This window comes from Falco biarmicus, chromosome 15 (genome assembly GCF_023638135.1).
Source record: "Falco biarmicus isolate bFalBia1 chromosome 15, bFalBia1.pri, whole genome shotgun sequence".
NCBI classification, from domain to species: Eukaryota; Metazoa; Chordata; class Aves; order Falconiformes; family Falconidae; genus Falco; species Falco biarmicus.
In genome coordinates, this window is record NC_079302.1 from 4,833,232 (window position 1) to 4,856,163 (window position 22,932).

Sequence of the window (22,932 nt, forward strand, 5' to 3'; positions counted from 1 at the left end):
AATCTCTTGGTTTCTGTTTGCTCAGCCTCCACTGCTTAAATTGGGGAATGCATCTGGTGGGGCAGCTCAGACTGGGTGACATGTGCCCCACCATTCAAATCTCCACCTTGGAAACCATCAAAAGGTCTCTTTTGTTTTGCACAGCTTCCCTCGTGTTTCTTGCTACTTTTTCTACATAGAAATGTAACAAGAAGGAGAAAATAATGGCAAGAAATAGGACTTACCTCTGTAGACTCCCCAGAAAAAGGTGTCCTTTTTATTTAACTTCAGAGTATGCTAAATGACCCTGTAAATCCTTTCACCATGCATAGACAATTGATGCTCACCCAACACGATCTCCAGAGGAGAATCTCGCCTGCGTAGATAGTGTGAGGTGGGAGAAGTAAAGGACCCCCTGCATGAACAAATCCCTGCTACGTAGTGGGCAAAGAGAAACTGTCAGCCTCTAAGGACTCTTCTATGGATTGTCTGCACCTCGTAGGCTTCTTCATTGCTCATGAAGCTACGGAATAGTTTCCTGAAGGTAACCAAAATACTTCTGCACCATAAAGCTTAATGGAGCTCTGAGCTAGGCATGCCAAAATCATAGCAGTTATCTTTTATTATTCTCATATTTACAACTTCTGCAGATTGCTGACCTAGAGAAGCACGCTGTGGTATTAATGCAGACCCCTGACTTCACGAGGTTCTATTATAATTGTCCTGTTGATTCCAGCTGTTGGTTCCAGCTGGATGCACCCATGGCACTTCAGTGTCACCTGCAGATGATGCCTTCGATCACACAATGTTTTTTTCCACAAAGACCGTTAGCCAGCTACCTCAAGAGAAACTGTATTTCCTTGCATTAACGTGGAAATGAGTTGAAAGCAAACCATAATTTTACAGTGTTCAACAAAGAACTTTCTCTTGAAAGCCAAGTGTACATTACGCTTCACAGCAGGAGGCATGAGTAATGTACACGCATCCCATAATCTCCCCATCCAAGCAGGCCACATGACCATTGCCATCAGAAGTTCAGGTGATCCCAACGATAACTTCACTGCCAGACTGAAGAGCTACCCTGACAGCTAGTGCTGGCTGGCATCTTCTCAAAACCCACTGAAGACGGACCAAGGAAGCCCACTGCTGGTCCCTCCTTGGCTGAACTACGGGCAGTTCCTCTCTGGGGTCCCCTGGTACGCTGTCAGGGCAGGAGGGAAGCAATGCAGAAGGACTCCTGCCCACTCCTGACAAGCAGGTAGAGCAGGACCGGTGTGGGTGGAGCTGGTGGGATGGTGAAATCTTACATGCTCCTGGAAATGCAGTGCTCAGCAGCCCAGCCTCTCAGCACCAGGCTCCTCTTTCAGCTCCGGCATCCTGCAGCGGGCACCAGCCCAGCGCTGGCCTCTGACTTCGTTTGCTTTTCCACCCTTCGAGCAAGCCTTGGCCTCCTGCAAAGCTGTCTGAGCAGCTGCTTCTGCAGGGCAAACTGCCTGAGCTGGCAGCTGAAACCCAGCAGGCAGCAAACAACAGCTCTGAATCAACAAGGAAAATGCCTGGTCAAATAAAAGGGTCACCTTCTACTCAGGACACCATCACTGTCCTCCTTAGAGCACTGTCCATCAGCTTCTCTTTGGGCAATAGAAATGAAGGTGCCAAGAACTGAAGGAGCATCTGACCCACAAAGGTGGTCCCTCTGAAAGGGGACACACGTGGTAGATGTGCTTCGGGGGTCTGTCACCTCCCTTCCAGTGGACAAAATGACTTTTGTATCCCTGTGCCTATGTTTTCTGAGCTCTTCCAACAACGAAAATTTAAAAGGTTTGTTCTTTTTTCATCATTCAAAGCCAAACAATATGCCAAGAACACACAACTGGAACTAGGCAGAGTTGAAAAATATACTGGTCACTTTTTATTGAGCACCGAAGTGGCAGAACCTGCACATATCTAAGCACCATGGGCACAAACTGGGAAGGGTCTGCCGGTGGCTGCCACAGGTCCTTGGCTGCTGGAAGGCAGAGGCGCTCCCCTGGCAGTGCCAGCAGCGCTGGAGGATCTGGAAGGCCATGAGCATGGCTAGCACACAGTGATACACTTAAAGTTTATTATAGCACCAGACATGCTTTAAAGTGTACATGGAAACATTAGAAACATCCTACACTAGCGATTTCCTACTGCGCTTCACAAGACTGTTGTTAAGCCAAGTGTCTTTGGAGAGAAGACAAGCTGAGGACAACTCATTTGGCCTGTGTTTCGTTTCAACGTGTGTTGGATGTCGGTGTTGAAAACACAGCAGTTAGACAAGTGTCTGTGGCTTTTGCTTCTGACTTTGACAATTAATAACTTGAAAAGAATTAACTTCAAAAAAACCCCAAGCATTATAGCACCATAAGGAAGGGTGATGTCTTTGATAACACCCAGTAAACAGAAATCCAACAACAAATTATTAATTTGTAATTATTTTTTTTTTAAATCTTTTTGCAAGTAGAAAGTATCGTTACCACCCCATCCAGGAAGGCAGTCGGGTACATGCTTTTGTAGCTGCAAAAAAACCAGCCACTGAGGTGAATGTGTCCACTTGGATTAAGCACGTTTTTGGATGCTTTGCAAGATTAGGTTGAGATCTGAAGTTTTAATCTTGCAAATTTGTTAATGTTCAACACAAGTTTTTTAACTAGATCCTGACAGGTTTTTAGGCATTGAATTTTAAATAGAACAGCTTGGCACTTAATCTTTGGGGCTTAGCAGTAACCACTGAAGGCCTTTGCTCCTTTATTCAGAATTTGATTTTTCTGCAAAAAGTAATGCTGAAAAAAAAACCCCATCTGTTTCACTGAGCAACACCTTAGGAACAAGGCTGTATTAAGACTTTCATGACCAGCTGTGTTGCTTTAAGTTGTCAAGAAATGTCCGTGGCAAAGCAGAAAGTTTCTGGCCTACAGTGAGACTGAACGATAACTGTCTCCCAGCAGGAATTAAGGTATCATTGCATGAAATCGAATATGATAAAATTCTAAATATAGAGCTGTCCAAATATGGTGTTGCATTTAATACCTAGAACCTGGAAAAAAGGCACAAGAAGTGAATGGAGTTCAACAAACGAAGATATTTAGGTAAATGTGGAGCCCTTCATCTGTTCCTTTGCTCTGCAAAGCATCCAGGGGTGTGCCTGTTTACAATAGGAAACAGAAGAGCAGTTTGGCATCTTTCATCTCTCCAGCTGCAAATGTCATATGCAAAGTATCAAGTGTTTCATAGGCGTCTTAGCTTTGGCTTAAATCATTTGAGTGGAAAAAAAAATCCCATAGTTTGTGGGTTGAAGCAGACATTTGTGTTTGTGGATTGGGTATTTATATACACTGCTACTAATCTGCATATTAAAATGCTAATTTTATGCATGCAGATGGGGACACGTACTAAACGAGGAAGCAAACTTAGTTTCTTTTGCCTAGCAGTTCTGTCAGATTTGTCAAAATTAAATGCAACTGTCCCTTTAGAACTGCCACAGAAAAGGAAAACATCCACAGAAAATGTGTTTTCCATTTCATAATGCTAAACAGCTAAAAGAAGCTGTAAGCCCCAAATACTAATAACTTGACTGTAAGGATTTATGGAAGTCAACATAAAAGTACAGGACTTCTAAAGAGCAGTTGCCCATCTGCCAGACAGTCCTTTTAATCACACAAATTTATCCTGAATTTGCTTCCCTAATATGTGCAACAAATAATCCAGATTTCGGCCCTCTTCCTGAGGTTTTGCAAGTACAAAACCACAGCTGTATATTTTGTGAGTATTATTGACTTTGCTGGCTAAACCCAACAACTTAAAAAGACTGGCACACAAGTGTGCCTGCTTAGATATTGTAGAAAGAAATCTATTCCATCATTAGCCCTCAATTTGCAGCTTACCAGACTGAGAAGCTAAAGGAAAGCAACTTAAAAAGAAAATATATAAAACCGGTTTTGCTTCTAGCTTAGAGTGCCTCAAATTCTTAAGACTTCAGGTTTAGGCTTGTAAACTGGGTGTCAAACCTGGTGAACCCTAGGTATAAATAGGAAAAGAAGAAAACCTGCAGGTTTCTTCAAACTTTAAGCTTATGAAAAGGCTTATTTAAAGTAGTTGTTCGAGATAGACAGGCATTGGATTTGATCCAGAGAGCCCCTTTAGTCTTACAGTCTTGCCTATTTTAATGTAACTTAGATAGGATAATTAGGTACAATTCTGACGTCACTTCATTTTTATAATACTGTGTTATGTTCATGGTCGTTAAATCTGAATCCGTCACATAATACGCACATAAAGGGCAGGCTCTGTTCCAGCAGCCTGATAATGGCACTGTGGCTTATAGGGATCGGCTGGGAGGTATTTGCATTTCATTTCTAGAAGGGCAGCTCATAAACGGTGTGGTTTCTTTCAGGGGATCACATTTCTCCCCCTCCTGTTAGGCTTAAGATCTAGACTCATCCCGTTCCTTGAATAGTGAAGTCTTTTTATCACTGATGGGCAGGGATCGGGGTAATGCTGGAAATGTGCTCATGGAGATTTGGGATCAGCGTTCTTCCAAAACAGAAAACTGTTGGGTAAAGCGTTCCTTGACAGCTGCTTAACAGAGTGGTCCAGCTGGGTGAAAATCAAACAAGAAAGAGGAATTCAAATATTTATCCATCCTGGGATGTTTGCACAGAACTTGTCCTTATGTAGCTGTTTAATCTTAACAGTCAGCCTAATGTAGGCACATAAAAGAAACACTGAACTGCTTTGTTTTCGTAACTGCCAGTTAAGCTCAAGTTAGTTTTAAAGTGAAGCTGAAAGTGTTGAGAAAACCATCTTGGGACAGAAACTTTGGTATAATAAATATTTGCCTTCTTGTCTAATTCAAAGACTGATTAAATGATCTGCTTTTCAAGTTGGCTTCACTCTGGCCAGATACACATACGAGTGGGTCACAATGTTCAATGCAAATGCTCCCACACATAAAGTTATCCCACAAAATCACACGTGCCTGAGTATTTGCAAGACTGGCCCTTATTGTGATCAGTCCAGAATAAAGAGCTTTTAAATTTCTCTTGCAGGAGCAGTTATACCTGCATTAGAAGAAGCCCCTAAACAGAAAGTTCAAAGTCTTAAGGCACACAAATTTTTGCAGTACTTGTTTTTCATCCTGAAAATCACTCCATCCTCTGAACACCCACGAGGCAAAGGTTCTTCAAACAAATCAGGTGCATCTTGTGAAATTAGAATAAAAAGTGGGAAGGGGAGAGTAACAGTTGTGAAAGGCATTAACTTCTCCATGGACTGTTTGCAGAGCTCGGTCTCCCAGGCTGCAGGTTCTCAGGATACTTTTGCAGCACCATCTGTCAGCATAGGTGTTGGACGGAGCCTGAGGTATTCCCCTGTACATAGTTTTAAGGTGCTGTCCTTACACTGGTGTTTTGATGAGAGGTAACTTTACCCTCAAAAACCCCCATTTCTTTAAATGATGGCATAATAAGCATCAATTATTTTCACCTTTATTCACAGGAGACTTACCCAGGCACACTTTGATTAGCCTAAATCTTCTGCTGGTTTTTCACATAGCCAACCACATTGTTGGAATTGCTCCCTGTAAGACAAATAACAGCAAAGTCAGCTTTTATGTTAGTCTGCGGCAAATGTTTTCTCCAGGTTCCCTAAGCATTCCGGTTTTATTGGTCTTATTATTCAGCAGTTCTCTGGGAGAGCTGCAACAGCCCACCGGACAGAGGAAAGGAAATCCTTTCATGGTTATATCAGCTAAGCTGGCCACATTTGGCAGTTTGTAAATCTTATTGTATCAAAGATGTTATCTAGTTATATCTGAACAACACTTCCAATCTGATCTGACTGTACCCCTCTAGATCCAGGAGTTAGCAGGAACCAGGAGCTTTGAAGCCACGAGAAGAGAGATCTTCTGGAAGATTCTTCTGCTTTCTTTGAGACACATATCTATCAATTTGTGCAAGGGACCTGACACCTCTGGTGGCTGCAGATAACAACGACTGATTCACTGGGCTCCAGCCATCTCTTATCACGTACCACTGTACAAGCTCTTGGCAAAAGACCCTTCATTTGACAGAGGTTTGTGCTGGTCTGCAAGGAGTTCTGGGCCATGAGCAAAGCTCCAAAAATATATTTAAACATAACAAAAGGTTATTGGATTGAGTGTTTCTCACCCCTTGGGTGGGAACCCCTGGCAGAAGGCTGCACCATTTAACACATTGTGTTAATGTGAGTGCTGGAGATACTGATTCTTCAGAGCCCACAGTCAGGGACTTGCAGACCTTAAAATAGGATCTTTTGACTAAGGCAGAGAGAGTGGAGACTAAAGCATCTCTTTTTGCTACGTACAAAACTTCATTTTATAAGTAGCAAATTCCTTGTGAGCAATGCAATAACTATAAAGCTTAATAAAAGCAAACACTTCACGCCAGCAGCTTACCAAAATATTCCTTGTAATACTTATGCCTCAGGTTGCGTCCATCTGCAAAAGAAGGTACATAATAAGAACATATCCAGTTAGCCTTCATCCTTTGTGTTAAACTCTGGCCTTCTATGTACAGCACAGAGAAATTATAGATATGGAAATAGTAACCTCAAAAACAGGAAAATAAAAGATCTCGGTAGCTGATGTACTGTAGGCTGTTATAAACCCCTTATAAAACTGTTTAGATTATTGAACTATGTGGACACAACTCTCCCTGAGAGTGTTTAACTGTTGGCCACTAGCATGTTATGTTCTTTACAGAGTCAAGGAATCACAGACTTTTTTAAACAAAAGAAAATTTGGGTAAAATTTCAGACCATCTACTAGTTTTTACATAATTCAAGTTCCAGCTAGGTTTTTCTGTTTACCATTTATATAATTATTTAAGTTCTTAGGAATATACCTCATGTCTAAGAGCCATATAGCTATACATTACATTAGCTACTATGGATGTTATTAAAGAAAAAGTTATAAAATAATGAAAGAGATGATCAAAAACCCCTGGAAGAAAATCTTAGTCTTTTATGGAAGCAGTTCAGAGATCTGGTTTGATGCTTCCCCTGGCTTTCACAGGGACCGAATGGCAAAACTGGTGTCTCCGCTCTCTCCACTGAGGTGATTTGTAGCCCAGTGCAAACACATACCCTGCCACGCAATGAAGTTACACATACCTAGACACGCTATGAGCTTTCCTGGAAAACAGCTTGGCCTGTAAAAGGTCCTTTATTGGGCAAATGTGTTAGCAGAATAAAGGGAATAATGTTTTGGATGCAGAAAGCAAAATCAGAAGTCAAAACTGGAATTTGAAACTCATGTTTCTTAGTTAAGTGTGCAGTAATATATAATTATTTCGATTTTTTGTGCTGTGTAATAATGGCATGTGCAGTTACTCCCTGTTCAGTTTACACAATCCCAAAGGACACGGGCATACAGAGCAAACAAGAAGCACGTCCCCTGTGTTGGGTACTTCACAGAGCTCAGCCAACATCAAGGGCATTAGAGACCTCAGATTGCTGCAGATGGGACTGTCTCCCAGCCCGGCTGTCACACACTGCCCTGGGGCCTCGGGCTGACCAGGAAACGCAGGGAGGCCATGAGACCAGATACACCACCAGATCTCCCTCAAAGCCAGTAAGAGCACATCGTCCCTTACTGGTGTTTGCATGACAGAGCAGGAAAGGATTTCCAGTCAGCTGACCTGGATTTCCACGGAGCTTGATGCACTGGCCCCTGTTAGGAATTCCTTCAGCTGTGTTGCCCGGGTTGATGATATGGCATTCATAGCCTGTGGGGCAATGCAGCGGCTCATCTCCATCCTCCGTGGTACTGCAGGCCTCAGCTGCAAAAGAAGCCAGCAGGTCATAAATCATGGCTTTAACACCCACCGGTATCCAAAATCTGACAGTATGGCCACCTTCTTCTGTATCACCTCCCAGATGAGATCTCAGACCACTTCCCATGCAAGGGTACCGAGGGGTGACCACCTCCAAAGCAGCCTGGCAGAGCAGGTGCTGCAGCTCACACCTTACGGGAGAACTGAGGTGCCTAGCCTGACATGGGGAGCGGGGGTCAGCCTGATCGCCTGTAACGACAGCCACCCCACAGCCTGTTCTGCAGGGTCTGTGTGCGGGCTGGACAGTGGTGAAGAGAGCCCACCACTGCCCACCACTGATGGGTGGTCCCTCCACGAGCCCCTCCAAGCAGCCCTAAGTCTGTTCCAGCCAGTGTTTCGGGCTGGGTGAGGAATCAGGGAAACGCGACCAGGAAGCTGGCAGTTTGCTGCTTTGTTCTTTGCTCCACACCCATTAACTTACTGATGAATTTAAACCTCAGATGTGACTCACTATGGAAAAAGGCAGTACCACCCCCTGCTGCAAATGGAGGCTTTAACCGCCTTGACTGTGGGTATCCAGCAAGTGCAGAGCAGAATAAGAAAGTAAAGCAGGAGTCACAGGCACTTTTTGTGTTCATTAAAGGTACAGATTATGCAGGGACACTCCACCCCTTCATTTGCCAGGATTTTAATTTCAAGGACCTCTGCTATAATCCTCGTGCCATGACTGATGGTTCTTATTTCACTAATTACTCCCTTAAGCTGAGATGAAGGTGTTATGATAAGAACAAATAATATAATCATGACAAGGATGGATGAGAAGGAACCTATTTTATGTTATTTCTAGCAGTGCAACTCCAATGAGCTGGAGGCAGAATTGTCCCTTGAAGAACTAGGAGCTTCTATAATAGATGAAAGTCAAGGTTTGGCAAGTCTGATACCATCTGTGTAAGACCAGAGAAGGTGATTTATTTACCTGTGTCTGACTAACGCTAATCAAAAGCTGGAATAGCTTTTCCATGAAGAAATTAAGAACTTCAGGCATACATGTATCTGGGAATGTCTTGTAGAAGAAAACTTCTCTTCCCACCTCCCCAGCTCCCTCCTTGTTTCTATTTGAGGTATTGGAAAAAATTAATTAAAAGACTTTTCCCTGTGAAATTAACCTGAGGAGCCCAATCTCATTAGCAATCTCCAAGCTTAGATGCTCCCAGCTCCATGTCAGCTTTACACAACTCTGCAGCAGTTTGCCAAGGCTCTTGTTCAAAGCAGCCTTCAGACCCAAGAGCCCCAGCCCCAGCCCCAAGCATCTGTGTGATGAGGCCACTCTGGATTAAAAGATCTAATCCAAGTCCGCCCACAGCCTATCAGGAAGCTGGCAGAAAATATATGTATGCTGATAAAGCCTTTTTCTAAAAAAAAAGATATATTTCTACTTATGTCAAGAATGGATACAGAGCCAGTTCCCTGGATTATTCCTAGTGCTCTGTTGGATAAGCCATATCCATAAAAAGCAACTGGTTTACTGCACCAGAAACTAGCCCACAGCACCACACAGAGTTATTCCCATGGAAACTCCAGATAACTCCAGCAGCCCCAGCCTCCCTACATCCCTGGCAAGCCCTGTGTGTGATGAATGTATTATTTAGTGCCTTTGTATAATTACCAATATTGCAGAGAAGACAGTGAAATGTACTGTACCTTGTAAGACTTCCTCTGGGCCATCCAAAAGCCACCCATTTCCTCCCAGCCAGCGGGGTTTGGGCTGAACCAACCAGTCTAAAACTGTGAAAGACAGAAACAAGAAATGACAGAGTCAAGGCAGAGCAGCCATAAGGCACACAGCTATGGGAAAGTCATAGTTTTCCTCTAACAGCCAGTGGCGAGGCTGCAGGCTCCTGAAGGATGAAGTTTTCAGCAACATATTAATATTCATGCTCTTCTTGTCCCAGTGGCAAGAGAACCACAGATGTTACCCAAGGCCAAAGCAGCTCTTATTGCCCATCCTCCATTCCGATGGCACACATCAGATGAGACAGCTGCCTCGCTTATGTGAGCACTAATTCAGATTGGGATTACTTCTTTCCCTGAATATATAATCTCTGGAAAAGAACTGGCTTCAAGTGATTTCTACAGTTTGTGCTGGTGGAAATTTTGCAGCGCCAGCTTGCCTTAGATTAATTTTTCAATCCAGAAATCAGAAGTGTGGAACTGAAGCTTTATCCTCAATTCACATTCAAACCGTGCCTCCCACCCGACACCCAACGCACAGGGGGGTGACTACCATCATTTCTGCATGCTTCTCTCTACCACTTTGATCGCTGGGTCCACTCTACCTGGTGGTGGCTGTACAGACTCCAGACAGGCGTAGATGCACCCGTTGTAGCAGCAGCGCTTGTGTCTTTCACACTCCGAATCCGAGCGGCAGCTGGGCACCTCACAGGCTCGGTCAGGCAAAGTCTGGGGTGGTGGGGGGCAGCGGTCGTTCTTCTGGTAGTGGGAACTGTGAGAATGAAGAGGGTACTCATAATCCTTGCAAAGAAAAGAAAAGGAAACAAAGGTTTGGCATAAGGTGAATACCAAACATCCCATCAGTTGATACAGAAGAGGGATTTTCAAAGTGGTTTTCAAGTATTCATTAGAGAGGAGAATTAACTGTTCAGCTTCCCCAGCCCTGTCTTTAGCCCACTGAAGAGACAGCTATATGGTCACCTTAGCACACTGCTTTGGAAACACCAAACCACCAAATTATTGTGTGGAACTCATTTCATAATTAAGGTTATTGCAATGACAATGAGGAGGTAGAAGAAAAAATATCTTTTGAAGTCTTTTATACTTGTCTGGGAAACACAGAGAAAGACTCCAGGCATCCTCATGACAAACATGCCCAAACACTTTAATAGTAAATCAGTGGAAATGATGACACTGGATTGTTTTGAGGTTATGTCCCCAATGGGACCTGGAACTATAATGTCCCAAGTAGCACCTGTCTCCTCAATAGGCTTCTTCTACCTTCATCACCTTCTCCTGGACCAGAATTTATCGGGGTGTCTTTCAAGCTTATCCCCTGTGGGGTCCTGGGTTGTTAAATTGGAGACCATTTCTAAAACATGAAACGATCTGGGTGAGATCTGTCAGTTTAATCCCAAAGAAAATGAAGCCACAGTTGACTACAGCAGAAAGGAGCCCAGCTGCTGCTCACTGCACACCAAAAGGACAAGGAAGATTTAAAGTGGATTAACAGGCACTGGATTTTACCAGGAACATTTTTAAGAGGCAGCATTCAGATGTTATTCACACTGGCAGGATTTCAGCAAGAAGCCAACTCCCTCCGACAGAGGTGAATGAATCACCCAAGCCCACTCCTTTCTCACCTGTGGCTAAACCACTCACCTCTGGGCTGGGGCTCAGCTCCCCACAGCAGCACAAAGTACTCAGAAAGGGCAAACATTCTCAGGTCTATTAAGAAACAATAGGCTCTAATCAAATTAAAAGATGGATTCAGGATTTGTGCTTTTAAAAGAGATCAGCATCTAGCCAGCGGTCTGACGTGAGCGCTGCCATGCACTCGCTAGCAGGCTGTTGCGTCTATGAGTCTATAGGTACTTGGCCCGATCGCTGCCGTGTTGTGAAATCAGTGACAAATAACTGGGGTTGATATTCCAAGAAACAACGTGGTGAAACTGTCCCTGAGGGGGTCTCTAGGAAATTTCACCATCAGGCTATGGAGAAATACGAGGTGAGACTCATATCCCTCTTTATCTACACGCTGCCACATCCTCTTTTTTTGGAAACCTCCCAATGGCTTCTGTGGAGCATGTGTGCCTTTGTGAAACAGCATGTCCTGACATCTACTGGCCAAAAAATGTCCCAGGAGAGGCCCCAGGAGGTTCCTTGGCCTGGGGACCGACCACTGGCCCGCACAGCCTCTGCTGCTGCATGTGACCGAGCAGCAATCGTGAAAACTACATCATCTTCCCTCCCCTGGGATAATTTGTAATGCAGAGCATAAAGGCAGTCCCAAGGAACAGCACAAGAAATATCGATGTGCATTGTTTGTGGTACTGATGTGAGAAATTTGACTTGCACACTGCACACAGTGCAGCATGGTGCTGGTAGGGTGGTGGGTGGCTTTTACACCAAAGCTGACCTCGGTTCTTTGAGCCATAGCTGGGGGAAACGGAGCGCAGCAAAGGTTCTCTGCTGCCTGGTTGCACAGCAATCGAGTGTCAGCCAGTGTGGAAGTGTAGAGACAAGCCAGGATGATTAAAAGTTTTAATTTCTTTCACTAGATCTATGTTTTAAAAAATCCATATCATTGTTAGATCTCTAACTGGTTAAGTGTGTCTGTGTGGGTGAGACAGGGGATTCCTAATATTTCCACAAATGACAGGCTCCTGCCCCATTCCCATTATCAGCCTGACTTGTTCCCAATATCAATAAACGATTTTTTTATCCTTTTTCCTTTGTTGTTTCTATACAGTGAACAAGAAACTGCTCAAAACTCCTTCTGTGAGGTTGCTTTCCCATGAACTGGTAGGCTGTTTGAACTACAAAATAGGTTTGAAAAATAAAATTTCCTAATTTTGATATTTTCAATGTTAAAGTATAAAACAAAGTGTAAGCTATCACATCACCCCATTTCTCAAAAGCTGAAAACACTCCAGCTTTCAAATGACATGCTTTTGAATTGAAGATACTGAAAGTTCAACTTTTTTTTTGCTGTTGTTGGATTTTAAATAGAGGAAATGCTTGGACCAAGTATAATTTTGGGATATAAGAGAGGATTTAAGAGTATATCTATGCAGTTCCAAACATTTAACCGGTCTTGTTGGAGAGAGCATTCATCCTGGAAGGTCACCATTTACTACTCTGTTACTTGAAATGTCAGCTGCAGGCTGAAATGTGACCAAAATTGGCCAATAATGGATACAAGAAAAAACCCACCCAACCCCCAAACAATTACTGCAGTTGCTTCACAGATGATTCAGAAACTAAGAAGCCAAAATTGCAATGAACAGCTGGCTCAATGAATGAGATTTCCGTTTGGGAACAATATAACCTTTTTAGCCAAATAACTTTGTACCTTATGACCTCCCCGCCCATTTTCTCTGTTCACCTATTGCCCTGAACCCCTTTCTTTCAAAACTTCAGGGTCAAAAAATACGTTACGCACTCAGTCTAATAAAATCATTGCCGCTGGCTTATTTATACATAAAACCCTAGTGGGAAACAGGATTCCCTCATTCCCAAAATAATCTGGTTAGGGTATCTCCAGGTGTGGGTTGCAAGGTCTTTTTAAAAGCTCTCCCAGGATTCACAGTGTGGCTGTGAGCATAGCTCGGATTTATTATTTTTACAGATCGTGACGACAGTCAGGACCTCTTCCTTTAAGAATATTTTTCAATGCCCGAGTCAAACTGCTGTTTCCCATGGCCACTTACTAAAACCTTTTAATGAGAATATCTGCCTTAGAGATATCCAGAAACAAAGGAGAAAAGTTCAGAGTTCAGCTGAGCAACCCTGGAGGTCAGGAAAGATGTCTCAGAAAAACCTGACCGCAATCGCTCACTCTCAACCTGTATTTTCAATAGTAACCGTGGGATGCAGTCTACCTCCAAAGAATTCCGGGTCTGTTCTATTATTTGTGCCTGAAACTGGACCCTGGGCTTGTGTGGAAGCACAATTCCCTGCTAATTCATCTTCTGCACGGCCACCCCTGAGACCATGCGTGAGGTTTATTCCCAGGCTGTGGTCACCGGTTCTGCCCCTGGCAGGTATTTCCAAACACTGGCCATAAACCATTTTTTCTGTGAAACAATACAGGGTTGGGAGGAATTTAGAGCCCTCCAACATTTCAGTCAAAGACCTGGAAACACACAGATCATTGGGGATCAAAGTTGCAAATACCAGACTGAAGGAGGGTTAAATTGTCTGAAGGACAAGACCAAAACAATAGGAATAATATTCTCCTGCTATTGACTCTGGATTAGCACTTTTGGTTCTGGTGTCTGCAGTACTAGAAGATTGTTGAAAAAGTAGGGTGGGCTCAAAGAAGATGCACGATAGCAATTAGAGGACTGGAAAGCAGGGAATACAGTGCAAGACTTTGGTGTGTGCATGCAGGTTTCAAAGGGGAGGCCGAGGACTGCCCTGCTCATACGTTACTCCAAGGCATACGCAAGACAGAAATCTTACGGGAGGTGTGATAATCTAGTAGAGAAAGAGGCTATCTCAGGGTTGATTTATGATAGCGAGCTGGAGGGTAAATAAATTGTTGGAAGAACATTACAGCAGCTGTGAGGAATTCTTCATTTTTGGAAATCTTTAAAAGAAGACCGGACCTTTTTTCTGAAACACTTGATGCAATTGACACTGGAATAAAATCAAGACTGCCTCAGGTTTTCCCAGTAGACGTGGGGATGTCTTGATAACGAACTGAAGACCACTCACAGGTAGCTCCCTCCCTCTGCCCTTTGGAAACAGTCCACAGACTGCGGGGGCTGCAGAACACCAGCTGCAAATCACTGAAGTTGACAAGTGTCCCCCTGGCTGTAAAATACTTGGATTTGCTACAAACTGGAAGCCCAGCTCCTCTATCCCACTGTGACTGCCAGTTTTATCTTCTCACTGCATTCCCTCTCCTCTTTCACCCTTCTCCATTCCGAACCGAGCCCTCCTTGCCAACCAACACCCTTCCTCAGACACCTTAACGAAACACTCCTGGCCAGACCTCCAGGCAGGTCCTCATCATAGCACCTGCTCATCATTCTGCCGCCAGCAGTTTGCTGGATGCATTCCTCCTGCTGCAGTCCATTTTTTGGACTCAGATAACATAACTCTCAGTCAGCTCCCTACCCCCACCACCTCCTTCCCCTACAGACCTTGCCCATGCCCTTCTGGGGGTCCCACAGGGATGTCTATGGCCCAACTCCTGTATGGCTGCATGTTGCCATAAGTACCTCCATCTGTTATCCCTCTGTCCAAGTGACTCACAGATCAGTTGTTCCACCCACAGCCTCTGATTTCCGAACTGTAGAGAACATACAGCGTTTGGTAGAAAAGAAAGCATCTTTTGAGAAACAAGAGGGGCTGCCAAAACTGACTGTTGGTGGATAGGAGGATGGAGAGTGAACGCCTTCCTCCTTACAAGGCTTTGAGGAGAAGGAAAAAGAAAAGCATTTTCTGTTTTCCCTAGATAAGCTGTCTCTGTCACTGTGAGCAATTCTAGCTGAGCTTGCCAGATCAGTAGCACCTGGATTCACGACTGCCAGAAAAAACAGTCCTTTGAAGAACTGCAGATTGAAAGAGGAGGATATATCCTCAGGGGAGCAAGCTCTGCGCTTCTACAGAGCCCATTATCTGAAGATCAACATGTAAATTCCTGTTCTACCTCTGTCCTATCTCTCTGGGTCATTCACTTCGTAGGTCCTATTAAATTTGAGCTTCACATTGAAATATGACACAAGAACATCATAATAAATGCACTTTCCAGTGAGTGATTTTTGCAGGAAACACAGCACTTCATGTCACTGTTTCCCAATTAAAGTGCAAACCAGATGATACTCTGTCCCAGGGGAGGCTACAATGAACAAAATTTCTTTTTGTGAAATACTGGGGTGCCTTTCAAATATCAGCACAAAGTTTTCTGCAAAATTTCAAGGAGACAAGAGCACAGTATTTTGGTCCATTCAGCATGAGTGAAAGACATGTGTCACACTTTTGAGTCAGCAATCACACAAACCAAATATAACTGTCCCCAAACATCACTCTAGATGTCATGGTCAAAAAAGCATCCTTTTTAAATTAAAAGCTCTTATACGTGGCTGCAGAAAACAAGTGGAGGAATCCCCATGTGACACCGAGGAGCTGTTTATGCACATGCAATGGCTGGAAGATGCTATGAAACCTGGGCACGAGAAAACAGACCGGCTGGGGCTTCCACTTAAGTGATTCAAGGGGCAGAAGCCTTGGGTCAGTGCTGGCTCCTCAGGGGACTTTAATGGAGTAAGTCAAAATTTCAGATTCAATTTTTTTTTTTCTTCCTAAACAGCAGGTCCTGAAAGTCAAGCTATCAAATTATCTTCTTTTTTTTTTTTTTTTTTCCCTCCCAATTTCCTCCATGGCCACTTCTAACAGTCTTTTGGCCCAGACACACCAGAACAAGACCCAGCACCATTGTCTCCTCCACTCACAGTAACTTGTTGCTGCTTTAGTTTCAGTTCTGGCACTACTGCTCTAAGTACCATTGCAGATCTGGAAACGGTGGATGCGCCCAGTACCCCACGCAAGTCTGCCAAAAGTGAGCGGGGACAGACGGTGCCACGGAGCGGCTGCCAGGGTGTGAGCAGCTCTGCTCCCTGTGAACGTGCCAGGCAAAGCACCCCCAGGAGAGCGGATTTCTCTGATCAGCCCCCAATGCCCATTAAGGTGATCGGTATGTTACTCTGACACTGTGGATCTGGAGGTCTCTGTGCTCTGGTGATTTACAAAAACCTAGGCAATGCCACCATCCCTCTAGTACACACTGTCCCCAGGAGCCAGACACTTGCCCAACGTTACCCCAAAAGGCAGCGGAGGAACTGGGCAGGGGACCCTTCTTCCTGCTCTAAGCAATAAATCACATCTTCTTTTCACTAAATCTATTCCCAGGCAGGCAGGGCTTGCATTCCCCTTCTCCCCATTCTGGCTTCCCTTGCTGCCCGATGAAGTTTCTAGGAGAAGCAGTGTCGCTGCCGTACCAACACCTCACTGTTCCGAGTGTGCTTTACAAGCTTCCCATTGCAGCAGCTAGGTGGCAAAAGTTTGGGAAACTCAGTGAAACCCTGTTATAAGGAGACAGCCTGCGGATTCAAATACGTCTTATTCTAAAATGATACAGACAGATAAAGAAAACTCCCATTTCACGGTGAGCATACCCGGCTCCCCCTAAATCACCCACCGCAGTTTACTCACATCATATTTCTCTGTCATTTTCAGATGTAGAGCACGCTTCCAGAGATTCCTTGCACAGCCCGTATCGAGCAGCAAAACTAAGACACACAAGGCTGCAGTGAAGATCTTTTTACAGAAATGCATCTCTGACAGCACCCTGGAATCCATTTTCCCAGGGAGAGATCGAATAAGGAGCCCGGCTTTCGGGATCCAGACGATACAGTCTTGGCAAGGAGGGAGGGAGGCAGGGTGGGAGGCAGAGCGAGGGCTGATCGCTGGTGAGAGCTGCTTCTCGCTGCGCAGATTCTGGGAAGGGAAAGGGGAAAAAAAAAAATAAAGGAGCCCACAAGCAGAAGGCAGGAGCTGCTGTTGAACTTCTTTACTCAAAGTTAGATCAGGTTCTCGGCTCACATGTTTGCACAAAGCACATGCTCTCCTTGAATGATAGATGGGAAGATTATTTGGAAAGATTATTTTTAGACCTTTGTTCCCAACATCTGGCATCCTCAGAGAGCCCCATTCAAAGCCAAAGCGTGGGATCAGATGACAGCTGCCGCAGGGGGAAATAAAGGTCTTGGAGGGGTGGGCTCGGCAGCTTCTAACAAACAGCTCACCCAAACTTTCCAAGCTACTCAGCTCTCCCTTTGTGTGCTTCCCATTGTGCCCTGAGCTCTGGTTTTGGATCATGTTCTGACAAAGTGATAACTTCATGTGAAGATTGCTTGAAGGAAATGATTTAAAGACATGATAAACATGCAGGGGCTTTAATTAAACCAAGTTGACGTTAGCTTTCTGCAAATGATTTCAAAGAAGGGGAAGGCATGGCCATTGGGGAAAAATAAATCCATATGCATGGGTGGGGAATAGGGAAGGAAGGTGATTTAGAAATGACATGACCAAATGGAAAGCAAGGAAGGGGACGTGAGTCAGGCTGTGCTGACAATGGGAGTGACAGAGAGACTGGACGTGGGGTATTAGAGAGCTACGTGGACATTCAGCACCCAGGTGCCTGAAGGACAAGAACGTACTTATGAAGTCAGGATGAAAGCATCCCAGCATCCTGCCTGGGACAGAGGCAGAGGCAGGTGCCAAAGAAAAAGTATGAGCACAGGGCAACTGTTACATATACATGAGTACAGATACATATGTATATGTGTGCACGCACATACTTTCACAGCCTTCAGTAATGCTGTTCAGGGCTTCCTGAGCCAAATGTGGGGGCTGGATTTTTTATAATCCCTCATGAATTTCTCCTCCAGCAGCTTGTCCAGCCTCCACCTGGAATGAAGGAAGAAATAGAACAACAAAGGTAGTCGAGATACGAGCACTAAGACCTGCTTGCCTTCAGTTTAGCCTGACTGCAGCCCTGCTCTATAGCCTAGGCAGAGCAGAGTGGATGCAATGAATTTATTTTATATCTGCTGTAAAATGGGTCTGCACAGGAGCGTTAGACCCTGTGGACAAATACAAAAAAAATCTTCCAATTCTTCCTTATACCTGAAAGCTGTGGCAAGTCACTTTGATCCATGCCCAAGCGTCAACAGCTGCATGTAGGTGGTAGCCGAGGGATTTTACCTCCAAGCTTGCCGGAATATGGCGATAGGAATCTGAAGAGCGAGTGAAGTGTGGGTTTTAAAACCTCTGTATTTAATGGAACATATTTGATTTATTTAGAGATTGGGCGTTTACAGGGTTTCTAGCAGTTACTAGCTTTGGGACAGACCTTTCCATATCTCTACTGTCACAGAAATCTTCTTAGCAACAAAAGCTGATCACTTCATGCCGGGGAATTTAGTTGGTAAGAGAAGCCAAGCAGATACTACTGTTATGGGAGGAAAGTAGAGAAAGAAGGGTGGAGAAAGAGAATGAAGAGTTAAACTGGCAGGGTCAACCCCCCTCACAGCTGCAGCAGTGTAAGGAGGTCCTCCTGGGACAGGCAGAGCAAGCTGCCCTGCCTCTGCTGGAGTCTATGGACTCGCAAAGGAGCTCTGATGGCAAGTGTCTGGGAGGGGATCCCTGTGGAGATGCAATGACCGCATATTGCTGTGTTTGTATAATCCTCATCACTGCTTGATCCACAGGTTGTTCCTGCAATAATATGACAGTCACTCCCTAAGGCATGAACAGGGTTTTTTGGGGATGACGGGCTTTGGGGGGACCCCATGGCACAGTTACTTCTGGGACAGATGAGGACAGGGAGCGTGCATTTGGGTTGGAGAGCCTTTCATGGTACAGAGGCTTCATCACCCTCCACCAGGCTGCTGAGAAGACTCTCAGCAGAAAGCATGACTCCAGGTCCTTGTCACCTGCTTTGCACAATCCTGCTGGTTCTCCTCTCTTCCAAACCTGTAGCCACCCATTTAAAACAGTATTTATCCCAGTTTGCCTTTAAACAGGTCAATTCCCTCAGGGTGTCTTCTCTTCTGCATTTGATAAGGGCGACTGGGGACAACCCATGTCCACAGGTCAGTCTGTGGTTACGGAAGTGACTCCCTAATGACCAAAGTGGTACCTCCAGATAAGGCTGAGCTCAGCACCTACAAGTCACTGTCATCTGCACCCAGATGTCATCCAAATATCATCCAAAATCAGTACAGGAGTTAGTGAAAGGCACATTCAGACATCTTCAGTGCATCCAGAGAGGAATATATCACTGCCATAAGACTTCAGCTTGTTTTTTTATTGCTCAGAGAACTTTGTCTGACACAACAGGATGCCTCCAATTCCTTTTAAAAACAAATCTCTCCTGTTTGTTGCAATATTAATAGCTGTACCTTGATAAAGCACCTTTCAGGCACAACCAGGAGCTCCCACCAGTGTCCTGACTCCTGTATTGTAAGGTGACAAATGATACGGCTGGTTGCACAGAATAAACAAGATTTTTTTCTTAGAGTATTCCTGCTTCAATTATGTCTTTGTGCTGATATTTCACTTGTCTATTCTTGCTGAAACCCAAACCAGCATGAAACAACAACTGTTCACGATAAATCTCCCTAATTTAAATTATTTTTTTGTTGTTTGATCCATATATTTGCAATCTCGACTTGGAGCAATTAATTCTAAAGATTAATAGCTACTTTGGACACTATTTACTGGCCTTTCTTTTGGCAGATATAAGCTTTGACATTTACCCAGGAGAAACTGGGCTCTGTGCATTACAGTTCAAGGACTGTATACCAAAGTGAGAATTCTCCTGCAGGACCAAACTGCAACAGCTGGTCATGGTCTTCACATAAAAATGAACTTAGGCCTCCTGCACACAACCATTTCACCTTAACTTCCCAAAGTACTGCATGCAGTGCCTGGACTGGATTACCCCTACTAGCAACTGGGGAAACTGAGGCACGGGGTGGGTGATTTGCTGAAATTAGACCTTCTTCCATCTGCACCACCAGTCTGCTAGAGTTATAAAAGCTCAGCCTGGGCCAGGGCTCTGTGCTTCAGTGCTCTATATTCACACTGAAGAGGGAATTCTTCATGCCACCCTTTTCCATTCCTCATGTGGTTCTGCCTTCAATCTGTCCTAGAAACTAAGTAAGGGATTTTACATTTTTTACAGGCCTAAGACACTTCTTTAGCTGGCAAGGATATACTTCTCACCTTTTCCAGATATCCCCTGGCAGGGATGTGTCATCACAGGACAACTGGAGGACAGCTTTACCCATTTCATATCTACGTTGCCCTCCTATTAGGAGCCCAGTGCACACCTAAAGCAAGAGAAGCTTTAGTTTGCACAGTTATGGAGGCTCCTTGCTCCTGCTACAGAGTAGTTTATGTCTTATCAAGTTTGCTTTTGAATGGCCCATTCAGAAAACAAAAAAGAAAAAAAGAGAAAGCAAAAGGAAAAAAAAAAAGAAGCAGCTTTGACTTTCTGAAGAGTTTCTTGTTTAACAAAGCAGCTCTCTGCAGGTTTATGGCTCAAACTATTAGTATAAAGCATTCTTAGCAGCTTGTGAAGTAATTATAGGAATCGGGCACAAATCCTTAGCAAACACAGCCACTGGCAATAATTAGAAATTTAAAATTTACTGCTAAGCAGATTTCTGAGTTGTGTTACTTTAAATGCTAGGTATTTGATAATATATGATGTTGTAAAAACTATTATTACAAGAAAGAGAGAAAATTAACCGCCATTTTCTCTTAGACTACATCTTATCTACAAACAACAGTCGGGCACAGTCATTTACTCTACGTGGAGCAACTCCCTCCGGTGTTGGTTACACCCATGTGAGGTTGCTGTACGGCTATCCTATGCAAAGTGGAATAAGTGATGCTGGTATAAACCACCCTTGTATTAATATAATGTCTTGGCTAGATTTGGCTCCTGCTTGTCTGAAATCCTGGGCATTCAGCAGGCGGGCAGCTATACTGACAGCTGAAGGAAAGCGACAAGTACAGTAATGCATAGGTACCCACACTGAGCAATTAGCCCAGGGAAAGCATTAAAGTGAAAAGCCACACACTAACCAGCACACCTGGCCAGGTGCAAAACATGTGTGAACCAAGCAGTAAGCAGATTTTCTACTAGTGAAAGTTTACACTGCGCTTGGTTGTGTCATTCATAATAAAATGACTTAATGACAATAATATAATGACATAATAAATGACATAATAAAATGTGCTTGTCCAGGGAATACGCAGAACACACTAAGTCAAGATTTCTCTGCTTCAAGATCTGTGGTGCGTTTCCTCACACAAAATTCCTACTGCCTTTGAGGATGTTAAATGAGACCGCGTCATACATCACCACTAAGCAAAGTCATCTTCTGTGCATCAATCTGTGCAGATTTCCATTCCACAAATGGTTTCAATAAGCCAAACCCTGCAGTAACATAAATTGCTGTCAGACGATGGTGGGAGAACGTGGCTGAGACTTGAGCATCTCCCCAGGACCTCTGAAACTTTCAGCATCATTTGTTACAGCAAGGAAGATGTATCTGAACAAAAGGATGGGCATTTTATCAGGCTGGGAGAATAAAATCACTTTTGGAAGAAGGACTCATGCTGCCCAATTAGAATGAATTAAATAATGTTTTTTTAAAATGTTCTCAGGGAGGTTCTGAGTGAAAGTCACAGGGTGTTTGTGCAGCCATGGAAAAATGTCTTTCTCCCGCCAAAAACAAATGAGGTAGGTCAGCCTAAGCCAAGATTTCCCCTTTCCCAGAGGAAAGATCTGACTTTTAAGGAAAGATTATGTCAAAGAGAGAGTTTCCTTAGAGCACACAACTCCAGCAGCATGAGGTGACTCATTTTAGCCTGATATAATCACAATATCTTTATGCCAGGGGTTGCTGCAATTGTCCGTGATGCTTACAGGTTCCTTATCTGTGATGCTTACAGGTTCCTTATCTGTGATGCTTACAGGCCTGCAGTTTCCTCCCCAGCTCTGTACAGGTTCTGTTGCCAACAGCAAAGGGCAATGGTTCTCTGGGGGTTAAGCAGGTCAGAGACTGTTGCTATTACCTGATCCGTGGGAAGGCAAGGTTACAGCTGCTCTGCCTCCCCCCTCCTCCTCCTCCTCCTGCATACCCAGGTGCTGGTGGCCAGCCTGGGGGGTCCTGTCTGACCTATCACTTGGGAACGGGGTTTATGTGGCCTGGAGGAGACCTGCAGGTGTGTGCTGGGATCAGCAAAGGGTCCCAGGGCTTCTTATGGGTCAGATACATCAGGAAAACACTGATCACAGTGACAAAAAACTAAGCGAATGCTGCTCCTGCTGCTCCTGGCTGCCTTGAGAAGGCTAAGCCCTGGGGGTTTACCAGTCAGACTTCCACACATTTTTAGGAAATCAGCAAGATCAAGTAAACCCAGAGTGTTTTTGTTGTGAATATAAGCACAGGAAAACCATAGCCCTGATTCAGCTTCCCTCAGCTAAACCTGCCACATGAAATTCAGGGAAACCCATAGGAAGTGCTGGGCTCCCCAGCAATGACAGATGGCATCGCTTTTATCTGTAGGGTCGCTCCTACACCCTGTGCTATGTGTAAGATATTCTAGAGCAGCAGTATTATAATTGTTACCTTTTTTTTTCTTGCCTAAGAGCCCAGCCGGCATTTGGGATTGCTCACTGCACAGACTAGCAGTCCCTTACCTGTGCCCACCCACGTGGCTGAATGCGATAATCAACAAAAAAAGAAACTGCAGCATCTCTTGAGGGGTGGCACTGAATCCAGATGATACACCC

General features: G+C 44.4%; 1 protein-coding gene across 3 annotated transcripts; it reads right to left on the minus strand.

Annotated features, from left to right (window-relative positions):
- Nucleotides 1–1,868: 1,868 nt before the first annotated feature.
- WFDC1 (WAP four-disulfide core domain 1) lies at nucleotides 1,869–18,022 on the minus strand. Of its 3 annotated transcripts, XM_056361154.1 has the most exons (8): nucleotides 17,918–18,022; nucleotides 16,770–17,054; nucleotides 10,151–10,346; nucleotides 9,516–9,599; nucleotides 7,680–7,820; nucleotides 6,437–6,478; nucleotides 5,509–5,581; nucleotides 1,869–4,599 (listed from the first exon to the last, which is right to left on the minus strand). In XM_056361154.1, the coding sequence occupies exons 2-7, from the start codon at nucleotides 16,914–16,916 to the stop codon at nucleotides 5,529–5,531; spliced, it is 663 nt and encodes a 220-aa protein (XP_056217129.1). In that variant the 5' UTR covers nucleotides 16,917–17,054; nucleotides 17,918–18,022; the 3' UTR covers nucleotides 1,869–4,599; nucleotides 5,509–5,528. The 3 variants fall into 3 exon arrangements, with proteins under 3 accessions (XP_056217129.1, XP_056217128.1, XP_056217127.1); XM_056361153.1 differs by lacking the exon at nucleotides 17,918–18,022 and having other exon boundaries at nucleotides 1,869–3,148; nucleotides 16,770–17,202; XM_056361152.1 differs by lacking the exon at nucleotides 17,918–18,022 and having other exon boundaries at nucleotides 16,770–17,198.
- Between the last annotated feature and the right edge of the window lie 4,910 nt (nucleotides 18,023–22,932).